The following is a 13,169-nucleotide window of genomic DNA, read 5'->3' as shown; positions in this document are numbered from 1 at the left end:
CCTAAACTAAAACACTTGAATTTTGGTGAAGGAAGGCCAGCACTAAAGCCAGTCAGGCTCTGTTGCAGTGTATATGTGCTGACATGGAATATACAGACAGCAATAGAGCACAGGGATGACTATCAGTGTGTTGCTACTCTTTCATTATACACTCTACAGGCTTCAAGGTGTGTTCTTAAACCGACTTAATGCCGCTGCAATGGAAATCAAGGATCTGAATGGGCTGTCTGATAGGAATGTCAGGTCACAAAACTGAGTGACTAGAATTACAAATCTTTTTGGAAGATAAACAGTCACCATATATGTTTTTACTTCCCCGGAGTTTAGCTTTTTTTAAACTTTGGAATTATTTTACAACTTCAAAGTTTGCCATGTGATCTCTTAACTTCCTCTCAGAAACCTGCTTTGTCTGTGCTTTTTAAATGCACTCAAACAGCTGAGCAGCGTAACACAACATGGTGTTTGTGGCACCATTACAGGCATTACAATAACATATAACCACATTGTATTTTATCTAAACACCAAATAAGTTTTATCAAAATGTTAGTTTTACCATTTGTAGTCTGATAAAAGATACCATACTAACCCAAGAGCTTGGAAGGTGGGAATAGAACGAGCCCAATGCATGGACAAAAATAGCAGGCGTGACGCAGATTCACAAATATAGTGTACATTCAGATATTCAGGCATTGGTGAAGGCATTGTGAGCTAGAAAAAAAAGGAAACTGCTAATTAAATCATGCATTTAAAAGGTAGTTTGAGAAATGCATTTAAAAAAGCATTGCCAATTCAAAAAAAAAAAAAAAACATAAGATACTAAAAACCATGTGCTTCCTACATCCCCTTGCAGACCCCATCACTTTTTGGGTATTTTCAAACCCCTTTAAATAATATTTAATGTTATACAAAATTATAACGGTTAGAATAGGAGTCTGAGGAACCTAAAGTAAAATTCCAGCTGAAACCTTACTAATCCTATAACGGTCCCCTCCCTCCTCCTAATATCTATGCTTATTAACTAGTTGAAAAAATCAGCCATAACATTAAAAGAGCTGTATGGGGTTTTTTTTTTTTTTTTTAGATTCATACTTACCTAGGTGAATACAGCATCGCTACAATGCTGCATCTGTACCCTGGGGCTTCTAACACTGAGAACTGAGCAATCGAACATTGCCGATTGCTCAGTTTTTACAGCTCCCCGAACAGAGAGCTGCTGACTGCCCCCTCCTCACTCACTGGAGCGCTGGGCTGTGGAGGAGGTGGGAGCGGCTGGCTCAGGCTCTCAGTGGCTTGCTCTGTGACTCAGGAGTGACATCAGGAGAGAACAGACTTCAGCCTGCTCTCTCTGCTAAAATCGGGTCACAGGAGTGCAAAATGAACTGCACTCCTGTGATCCATAGGAGACATACAGTCAAACGAGTTTTGGCTGTACTTCTCCTTTAAGATCACTGACAGGTAAAAGTGAATGGCATTGATTATTTGGTTACAATGACATCTGATAGTAGGTGGGATATATTCGGCAGTAGGTGAACGAATTGTCCCTAAATTTTTTTTTAAAAAAATGGGCAAGTGTAAGGATTTGACAAGGGCCAAATCGTAAGGGCTAGACCCATGCTGACCTCTGTCCATAGCCAAAAGCAACTACAATGCGCACAAGCATTAGAACTGGATCAAGTAGCAATGGATCAAGGTGGACTGATAAATTACGTTTTTGTTTACATCATGTGGATGGTCGGGTGAGAGTGCGTCACTTACCTGGGGAAGGGATGGCAACAGGATGCACTATTGGAAGAAGGCGATACGGGGGGGGGGGGGGGATCAAGAATGATTTGAGGAACACAAGGAGTTGGTGGTGCTGGCTTGGCCTCCAAATTCTCCAGATCTCAAGCTAATCGGGCGTTTCTGGGATGTCCCCATTGTTCTATTGGGGAGGGCATTAACAGTCTGTCTGCTCTGGGGTGGGATGGTGGGAGGAAGGGCTGTGGTAAAGGGCGGTTGCTTCTCCCCCAAGTCCCCACTACCTGTTGCCTCTTTCCCCAGGGTAGATTCCTCTAGCCCATTTTGTTATGGGTGGATGAGTTGGAAAGCATGTTGTGTAAGCTCCCGCGCCACTCTGCACTCACTGCTGCACAGTTGCACAAGAAGTGATGGTATGGAGCCAAAAATGGGCGGGGATCGCCACCATTATGGGAAGTTATTCCCTTCCACATATTTATTTGCTCCACATGGCTTACATTGCTCCGGGCGCCATACTGGAGCTCTATAATCTGCACCTGAGTAAGCTGCTCCTCGCATATTGGGCTTATATAAGCTGCTGTGCTGGCAACTATTAGATCCTCATTTGCACTTTGGTCTTTGGAATGTTTGGATCACTCCACTCCATCAGAGGGTGAAGCATTTTGAAATGGCTTGCTTGATTAGCTTTCATTTTGAGGTAGTATAGTATTTTGCTCTATTTATACTGCCTGTTAGCACTAGCTATATCTGAGCACTTTAAAGTTTTGAAGATATCACCTATTGGTTTTAATGGCCCATCTATTGTCTGCACTTCCTCGTTTCCTATGAAGCCGTGCTGGCTGACACAAGGGAGCGGGATCACGTGACTGGACTAGACTGGCCTGAAAATATGCAAGTATATATACATCTTTCTTCAACAGGTTAGTAAGCATATGTATTAGGAGGGGGCAGTTTTAAAGCGTCATTAAACCGACATCATAAAAACTATCAATAAATGGTGTAATACATGCTGTTCATACTCAGTCACTATGGGATTCGTTTTCTGTATTCTTCAAAAAATCTGGTTCATCCTGCTATTCTCTATCTCCACCTTCTGCCTATGTCCCCAATTCAGTTAAGGATTTTGCAGAGCAGTGTTGTCAACTCTGCATATGCTCAGTTTTTAGTGAGTTGCTATAGAGTCAAACATGTGGGTGTATACACAGCCCACTCCCTCCCTCCTCCTCCATGCCTACTAACCAGCTTAGCCCAATGAGGGAGGGATATTACATGTAGATTGAAAGAAACTTCACCTCCCAATTTTTCTAAGACACAGGCTCAATGGGCATGACACAGCCTGTGACTGGCAGAAATCCGCAGACACGTTATTTCCACAAAATAATAAGGATTTGATTACAATAATATATTTGTATGGCAAATTAAAACGGTTTATTGATATTATTTTTACTCTGTATTACAAAGGCTGTTTTTTTTTTTAACATGTAACCAGAAGCAGAGGAATAGAAGCTCCTCCTGCTTATGTTTCCCTGCAGACAGGTTGGGAAAGAGCTGGGTCATGTGACGCTGTATATGTAATTACATTGCGATCATCCACATACAGAAATAGAAGGGACAATGTAAATAAAAGTGTGTGTGTTGTGTGTTTAGAATCACTTTAAGAGTAGTTAGGTTTCAGCCGGAGTTCCACTTTTATTACCTAAATGTACCTTGTCATCATACATTCTAATGTCAATGGATCAGCCAGCATTGTGTTTCTCTGTGACAGATACGAAAATAAACAACCAAATCCCTGTGACCCAAGTCATCAACAGTGCAGTCTCTGAACTAAGATATTGCACTGTTGTGGGCCTTTGTGTTTATGTTCAAATTTTTTAATGTGTACCTGAAGGGTACTTTGGATCCCAGGCAGTACAGAGGGTTCATACCAGAATTAAAACATTTCTCCCTTAAAACCACTAATCTCCATCACACTATTTATTCAAATATCATAGCCTCTACTGCTAGAGATTAGAATCATTGAGTGGAGATGTGTACCAATTGGGCCCAGTGTACTGCCAGGGTCTTTAAACACATTAAAACTTTTCTGAACTTACCCTAGCTTGAAACTATTTTAATCCTCCCAGTAATATATATTTCCACTTTCTAAAAAGGTGTTTTTGCTATAATGATTGCTCTCTCTCGAATGTGGCAAAACAGTATTCCCAAACTCAGTAATTCCCCTTTTTTAAATGAGGACAAGTCGAGAAAAACAATGTGATAATAGATTGTAATAGAAACAATGGTAATCATTACCTTGAAGGCTATGTGAGAATCTGTGAGAAGTGGTCCTTCAATCTCAACAACAGTAGCATCACCAAATATGTTAGAAGCGGCATCAATGCTTTCTGATGAACTCTGGACAGAGCTTTCAGAGGGGTTGAGAGCTTTTGCCAGAGTATCAAAGGCTCTAGATAAAAAGGCAAAATAATCTTAATAAAAAATGAATACATTTATTAAATGTACAGCAAATTGGTTAGTTACCACATTACCAAATGTCTAATGGTGAAATCATATCCTTGCTGTATTCAGTTTTGTCCATGCAATCATTTTTTTCTAATGCCATAATCATAGACAATGGAAGTACCTGGTGACTTCACTGCTTGACTGGTCATCCTGTTGAAGCTCTGACAGTGAAGCATCTCCATTACTTAAGCTTTCCATGATAGACAATTCTGTGCTTGACTGAGACAAGTCTTTTGATTTGTTAAGATTTGCTAGTGATGTGACAACATTGGCCAAAGTGCTTAGATCTCCCTGACAGGCTTCCACCTGATAATAAAATGAGAAAAAAAAACTCCATGAGACTATTGACGGCCACAATTTTATATGGCACATACACAATTTCTCAATTAAAAGTAAAGCCCTAGTGTTAGCAAAAATGGAGTAGTGTCCAGGACTGCAAAGAAAAGTTTGATATTTTTCAAATGTTAATTGTAAAAATATTATTTAAAAATGTGATGCTTGACCAAGACTTCTGCACTTAGTTTGCAGAACGATGAAAACAGACAGGCTGAACATTATGCCTCCTCTCCTACTTCTGGAAACTTTGATACATTTAGGTCAGCTAGATGAATGTTACACTTGCACGTCTCTGAGGCCACTAGAACTGAGCCGTAAACAAGAGTTTTTGAACAGGGGGATAAAAACATCAGGTTACTAGCCATATTGTCCCAAAAATTACAGGCCCCTAACCATTGTCTCTGAACTTCAAATTCCTGAAGGTCACACAATTACATGCCAAGGTAATATTTTTCTTGAGATCATTATATCTTACACTGGTTTGTATACCTCTTCCCTGCCTCCAACTTTTGATCCCTCGAATATTACTTCCCTCTTAAACTCCATAACGTTAGGATGGCTCTCTGGTGTTGAAAGGGGCTCTCTCACACGACCTATTATGGATGTTGAGGTCCTTACAAACATTCTGTCATTTCCAAGTGGTAAGGCTCCTGGTCCCATGGAATTTTTTAAGACCCACGCCACAACATTAGCCCCAAAATTGGCTACCACAATCACCGCCTGCCTGGCCAGTGACACTTTGCCTCCCTTCAGTGCAGAAGGCACATATAATTTTCATACACAAGCACCCCTCTCTTTGTGCCTCATATAGGCCCATAGTGCTCTTAAACCTGATCTAAAATGTTTGACTAAACTTCTCAATTCTAGACTTAGTCAGGTGCTCCATGCCCTGAAAGGCCAGGACCACAAAGAATTTATCCCCAGCAACTCTACTGATCTAAATATCAGCAGGCTGTTTACAAATATCTATGCTCAGCACACCAACATAGGTTCTAGGACTATAACCTCAGACACTGGGATATCTTTTGACAATGTAGAATGAACATACTTGTGGGAGGTCCTGAGAAGGATGGGGCTTCCACTTAATTTTATTGCTTAGGTTGAAGTGTTATATAGGGGCCCAGTGGCATGTCATTTCTCACAATGCTGAGGCTTGGGTTGCGTTGAATTTGTTGTCTGTATTACAAGAAGTTAGGACAAGCTGAAGGTGTGGAGCAATCTGCTAATATCTCTCCTTGGTTAAATCAACCATATCAAAATGAAAACCATTCTGCCCAAAGTTACGTATCCATTTTGCAATTCACCAAACCCAACTGTCCCAGCCGTTTACCTCCTTACTATGGGGCCCGCAACCTCAAAGTTTTCTACTTTAATTAGACCAGCTGTACAAGGTCGACTGGCTATGCCAGACCTCTACAAATATGTTTTGACTACCCTAATGATGACTGCTTGCTGGTGGATTAAGCCAGATGTGAATAACTCATTATTAGTGTTAAAAGTTGCTATTTTATATTCTCTCGAAGCTCTGTAAATCGCTTTTGTATTGTGGTTTGAAATGTAAAAAAGGAGATGAGGTAGTTGGCGCTGCCTAAAGTTGTATATATAATTGTATAATTTATGGAGGACAGATTCGATTAGATACCAATATCTAATATATAAAGTGGTTCTCAGGCTGAAATATATATAGGTGTAATGTTCAATAGATCAATCAATACAGTCAAAAAATAAATAAATATACATATCTCTTATACACGCATATAAAGTGCAAAATAGTGCAAGAAATTGGTGCAATAAACGCATACAGTGCGCACTCCCCCAGAAATTATATAAGTGGTATAATATGATTATATTATCAAAAATGGCCAGTTGGAGGATCTGGCATGTGAACGAACAGAAATAGGTGTACTCCTGCGTGAATATATATTATAAATTATTCTTCAGTGAAAAGTGCAAATATATTGGAAGGATGGGGTAAGAGTGCAATTGCTGTGATAAAAAAGAGTAAGTCTCAGTGCACTGTGATATAACAAAGGATACAAAATATAAAATGTGTCAAATAAATAAATAAATAAACTTGAAAAAGTGCTTGTGTGCACGATAAACTTAAATCGGGAATGACTAATCTGAGAACATACACAGGTGAAGAAATTATCGATTAATCTATATCAGAAGTGAGATTCAATCGATCAGAAATATTGAATTAGGAAAAAAATTAGGAAAAAAAAGTCCTTCTGCCTGCTGATTTTGCCTAAATGTGAGTACGTTTATTTGATATTTAATAAATATTGGTTTTAAAAACGTTACATCACTATATGAGGCTCCTTCTTTCCTCTATGATGCCCTGGTCAATTTCCCTATGAACACATCCTGGTATATGATATCTCTGCTCTATATGGCCCAGAGAGTATAATACCTGGAGGAACAGCATATGTGAGCACCCCAAGATTGGATAGCGGACCCTGGTCTTATATGCCTGCTACACCTGTAGGGGTGTAATTATCTGGTGAGTGCAGGAGAAATTGGGAATAAGAGGGGAGCACCGTCTCCACACCCAGCACTCGAACAATTGGAACATCACTGTATAACCACTCACGGAATAGAATATCGCCATAGCTCACCGCTTATTGGACTTTTTATGGACTTTTTTTCCTAATTTTTTCCTAATTCAATATTTCTGATCGATTGAATCTCACTTCTGATATAGATTAATCGATAATTTCTTCACCTGTGTATGTTCTCAGATTAGTCATTCCAGATTTAAGTTTATCGTGCACACAAGCACTTTTTCAAGTTTATTTATTTATTTGTCACATTTTATATTTTGTATCCTTTGTTATATCACAGTGCACTGAGACTTACTCTTTTTTATCACAGCAATTGCACTCTTACCCCATCCTTCCAATATATTTGCACTTTTCACTGAAGAATAATTTATAATATATATTCACGCAGGAGTACACCTATTTCTGTTCGTTCACATGCCAGATCCTCCAACTGGCCATTTTTGATAATATAATCATATTATACCACTTATATAATTTCTGGGGGAGTGCGCACTGTATGCGTTTATTGCACCAATTTCTTGCACTATTTTGCACTTAATATGCGTGTATAAGAGATATATATGTATATTTATTTATTTTTTGACTGTATTGATTGATCTATTGCACTTTACACCTATATATATTTCAGCCTGAGAACCACTTTATATATTAGATATTGGTTTCTAATCTAATCTGTCCTCCATAAATTATACAATTATATATACAACTTTAGGCAGCGCCAACTACCTCATCTCCTTTTTTACATTTTTAATATTGACTTAACAGTCTATATTTTAGGGGTAGGCAGCAGCCTTTTAAACCATTTTTTATACTATTTCTCCATAGCGCGGATATTATCGCCTTTTAATATTGTGGTTTGAAAGCTTCATACCCTCTTAACATATCCAAGAATCACCTAAGATTTGGAAAACATGCATTCTCTGGGAATCACTGCCTTTGGGAAACATTTCTCCACACACTCCTCTATGGAATAACCCATTGCCTATTCCACTATCTTAAGATTCCTGACCTGTACTAATGGGCCACATTTAAAATGAAAACTAGCATATTGTAGGCAACCACAATTTTATTCCTTTCAAATGTTCTCCATGCTAGTTATGCCCTTCCCTCTTATTATCAATTTAGATATCTGAAGATTGCACATGCCTTCCATGGTCAGTTTTACGCTCTAAAGCATGGGTGTCCAACCTTTTGGCTTCTCTGGGCCACATTGAGTGTGGAGAAATTTTCTCGGGCCGCATATAAAATATATACTATAGTTAAGGTATACAAGTAAAAAAATGCCTCTGCGCCCTTCCCACGCCACCGCGGCCCCCGCACTAATTTACCCCAACTAGAGGATGATCAAATTAAATTGAATCAGTATACAAAGGTTTACTTATCCTAAATGATAATAAAGGAACACTCTAACCACCATGACCACCTCAGTGGTTTCAAGTGGTCATGGTGGTAGGAGTCAGAAACACTGCACATGCTCCCCCCCCCCCCCCTCTGAGGCAGCCTCTGCCTACCGTTAGTTGGAAGCTGCTGTGGCCGTGCCCCCGACCTGACTTCTTTCCTCCCCAGCAAAAATTGTCAGGGGGCAGTGGGCCGCATTGCCTGAGGTTCCGGGCCGCATGCGGCCCTCGGGCCGCAGGTTGGACATGCCTGCTCTAAAGCTTGTCCTGAGCAATCCTGATCTGAAAAACCTGCTCAGAGCTGACGAACCTCCAAAACAAGCTTTGGTTCTATATCAAAATCTCATTCTGATAAGGCTTCCTGTACACTTTTGGTGTTTTTTTGACAAAGGCCCTAAACTCAACTCTATAAAAGCCTATGTGTCCATGTACACATAGGCTTTTAGCAGAGTTTAGGAGCTGAGGCGCTTAGGGGAAGTTTTGACCACTGGATGAAAAAAAAAAAAAAAAGTGTTTTTCCGCACCCAACGGTCATATTAGGCTATGTGTACATGAAGTCTAAAGCTTCCAGATTTTCCACCCCTTAACCGCTCTTGCAGTCTGGGCCAATTCTGGCAAAAAACATAATACTTTTTTTGCTAGAAATCAATCTCTCTCTATATATGTGTAAAAGTAGTGAGTGTACAGCTTTTATAACACGTGTACATTTGCTGTCCCCCCAAAATAGCTCAACACACAGCCATTAATGTCTAAAGCATTGGCAACAAAAGTGATTAAACCCCCAAGTTAAAATGTCCAAATTGGGCCCAATTAGCCATTTTCCCTTCCTGGTGTCATGTGACTCCTTAGTGTTACAAGGTCTCAGGTGTGAACGGGGGGCAGGTGTATTAAATTTGGTGTTATCGCTCTCTTATACTGGTCACTGCAAGATCAACATGGCACCTCGTGGCAAGGAACTCTGAGGATCTGAAAAAAAGAATTGTTGCTCTACATAAAGATCACCTAGACCAGTGATGGCGAACCTTGGCACCCCAAGGAACTACATTTCCCATGATGCTCATGCACTCTGCAGTGTAGTTGAGCATCATGGAAAATGTAGTTCCAAAACACCTGGGGTGCCAAGGTTTGCCATTATGGACCTAGACTATAAGAAGATTGCCAAGACCTTGAAACTGAGCTACAGCATGGTGGCCAAGACCATACAGAGGTTTAACAGGACAGGTTCCACTCAAAACAGGCCTCAGCATGGATGTCACACCACTTTCTCAAACTAAATCTCTCTAAAACAGAACTGGTATTATTCGTGCCCCCTTCCATGACTTTTCCATCAAAATCAGTAATGCAACCATCAATCCCTCCCCTCATGCCAGGGTACTAGGTGTAATCCTAGTCTCTGACCTTTCCTTTCAGCCCCGAATCCAATCGTAGTCAAAAGCTTGAAGACTTCACCTCCATAACATTGCTAAAATTTGACCTTTTTTTTTTTTTTAATTTCGACCCTTTTTAACAACTGAAACCACCAAGCTACTTATTCACTCCCTTGTTATCTCTAGCCTCGACTATTGCAACTTCCTTCTCAATAGGCCTACCTTTCCATAGGCTCTATCATGAATGCTGCTTGCTGCCAGGCTTATCCACCTTACCAACAGTTCAGTGTCTGCCACCCCTCTCCGCCAATACCTACACTGGCTCCCAATTGCCCAGCCAAATAAATTCAAAATACTAACAAGATACAAAGCCATTCACAACTCTGCCCCGAGCTACATCACCAATCTTGTCTCCAAATATTACCCAAAACCTCCTCTCCACTTCTCTTAAGACCTTCCACTCTCAAGCTCCCTTGTCTCCTCCTCCCATGCTCACCTCCAGGATTTCTCCAGAGCCTCTCCTATCCTGTGGAACGCTCTACCTCAACCTGTCCTGCTATTTCATTCTCTAGCTGCCTTCAGGCGATCCCTGAAAACTCATCTCTTCTGGGAAGCCTGTCAAACCTCCAACTAATCTTTGACCTCTTCCATCAGCTCATTCCCCACGGATACAACCCTTTGTAACACCTGCCCCAACCTATTAGATTGGAAGCTCTTCTGAGCAGGGCCCTCTTAATCCTCTTGTATTTTATTGTATTGTAACTGTATTGTCTCCCTTTAATATTGTAAAGCCCTGTGTAAACTGTTGCCGCAATATAAATCCTGTATAATAATAATATTCATATTTTTTAGCAGAGACCCCACAGAATAAAACGGTGGGAATTGCATATTTTTATGTCACATGATATTTGCGCAGCGGTTTTTCAAATGCAAACATTTTTGGAAAAAATACACTTGAATGGATTTTAATACAAAAAAGTACAATATCATACCCAATTGCTAGGTAGAATATAAAATCGTTATGTTGAGTGAATAGATACCAAACATGTCAAGCTTTAAAATTGCATCCACCTGTGGAACAGCGGCAAATTACAGTACCTAACAATCTCCATAGGCAACGCTTTAAAGATTTTTACAGGTTACCAGTTTAGAGTTACATAGGAGGTCTGACTTTAAAATTGTCTCTCTCTGACATCTGCGGCAATACCTCACACGTGGCGTGATCGACCGTTTATACATGCATGTGGCACTTTGGCATTTAAATGAGAGCACTTTCAAAAAAAAAATGTATTTAATTTTTTTTACCTTTGGTTTGTTTTTTTAATACTGTAATTTTGGTCTGATCAGCTGCCTCCCTGGCAGGTAACGGCCAGGTAAGCAAAGAACAAAAACCGCAATTGACGAAATCCAACACCTGTTCCTCTCACTGTGTGCTTAGAGCTGGATGCCAGCGATCGCATCCTTTCCAGGCTCTTCGATCACACGGAAGAGCCTGTAAAAGGAGGCCTAAGGAGAGGGGTGGGACCCCCTTCCACTGCCTGTAAAAATAAACCAGGATTACTTTCACTTTGTGCAGAATTGCTGGCCCAACAAAATTATCTCGATCATTGGTGCAGCGACGAATGAAATATCACCTTTTCCGTCCAGGGACGTTTATAAAAACGTATGGTGGACGAGAAGTGGTTAAACAAAAACGGTTTTAGGACATACTGGACATGAATAATAAGGACTGGTCTGAACTCTGGGACTTACGCTTTAAAGAGGTTGTAAACTCAGTTAAATTTTTTTTTTTTTTTACAAGCTGAAAGAGAAACACATAATCAGCTAGAATGCATCGCATACTAGCTCATTATGAAATACTTACCTTAGAACGAGCCCCCGCCGTGCCGTCCGCTCACCTCTATGACGGGCGACATGTTCCGGGATCGCGGCATCCGGCCATCGAATTGGCCCGGAGCCGCGGTGACGTCACTCCTGCACACGCGCGCGAGAGACGACAGTCACGGGTCTCTGAAGAAACGGCACCAGCGGCCGTTCCTTCAGAGCGCATGCGCCAGTGACATCACTGGCTGCATGTAAGGTAAATATCTCCTAAACCGTACATGTTTAGGAGATATTTACAGTACCTATAGGTAAGCCTTATCACAGGCTTGCCTATAGGTAAAAGGTGTCAGAGGAGGGTTTACTTCCTCTTTAACCGCTTGCCGACCGCCGCAAGTACATATACTGCGGCAGTCAGCCCCTCACAGGCAGAGTGACGTATCGGTACGTCACTAGCCTGTGAGGCTCTGCGGAGCGAGCGAGCGCCGCCGGCGCGCTCCCGCGCGGTCACGAACCCCCCCGCGCGTGTGACCGGCGGACCCTATGTCCGCCGGTCACTCTGCGATCGTCGGGGGAGAGGGAGAAATGCAGGCGGCTGATGTAAACAAGCCGCCTGTCATTCTCCCCTGTGTAGAAACACTGATCATACGGTTCTACTATGTAGGACCGTTGATCAGTGTTCCTACAGCTCAAGCCACAGCCAATCACAGTTAGAATCACGCCCCTAGGGACACACACAGCCCCTCCCTCTCAAATAAAGTTAACCCCTTCACTGCCAGTGTAATTTTACAGTAACCGTGCATATATATAGCACTGATTACTGTAGAAATGTCACTGGTAACCCCTAAAGTGTCAGTCAAGGGTCCGATCTGTCCGCCCCAATGTCGCAGTACCGCAAAAAAAAAAAAAAAAAAAAAAATCGCAGATCGCCGCCATTACGCGTTAAAAAAAAAAACACAACAAAAAATGACAAAAATCTTTCCCTTTGTTAGTAAACGCGATAACTTTTGCGCAAACCAATCAAAATACGCTTTTTGCGATTTTTTTTTTACCAAACATATGTAGCATAAAACAAATTGGCCGAAAATGTTAAAAAAACTGAATTTTTGTAAAATCTTACCTGTAAAATTCCTTTCTCTGAGTCCTCCGACAGTCGCCGCCTCCTCTAAGTCATCACTATTGGGTATTGTCCACCTATCCGTAGGAATAGCTAGGCATATAGACTTAGTCAAAAGACAAAAGGCATTAGCATATACACACCCACGGGGGCTGTCCCATCTGGTCAATACCCCCCCTGCATCACCACTCCCAACTCAGTTTGGTAGCATAGCAGTAGGTAATAAGAACCCCAAAAGAGGGGCGGGGGCGGCGACTGTCGGAGGACTCAGAGAAAGGAATTTTACAGGTAAGATTTTACAAAAATTCCGTTTTCTCTTACGTCCTCC

The 13,169-nt window shown here is 41.2% G+C and overlaps 1 protein-coding gene across 1 annotated transcript in view; it reads right to left on the bottom strand.

Annotated features, from left to right (window-relative positions):
• The window catches only part of NR2C1 (nuclear receptor subfamily 2 group C member 1), a 97,908-nt gene that overhangs the window by 25,155 nt on the left and 59,584 nt on the right, over positions 1-13,169 (bottom strand). The window contains exons 9-11 of the mRNA XM_082252685.1: positions 4,361-4,545; positions 4,030-4,183; positions 587-708 (exon numbers count right to left, since the gene is read on the bottom strand). Coding sequence (XP_082108811.1) covers positions 587-708; positions 4,030-4,183; positions 4,361-4,545 — 461 coding nt within the window. The remainder of the gene's footprint in view (positions 1-586; positions 709-4,029; positions 4,184-4,360; positions 4,546-13,169) is intronic.

This window comes from Pelophylax lessonae (assembly GCF_965119305.1).
Source record: "Pelophylax lessonae genome assembly, chromosome: 4".
Lineage (NCBI taxonomy): Eukaryota > Metazoa > Chordata > Amphibia > Anura > Ranidae > Pelophylax > Pelophylax lessonae.
The sequence above is the reverse complement of the archived record's forward strand: the minus strand, read 5'-3'. Positions and strand labels throughout refer to the sequence as shown.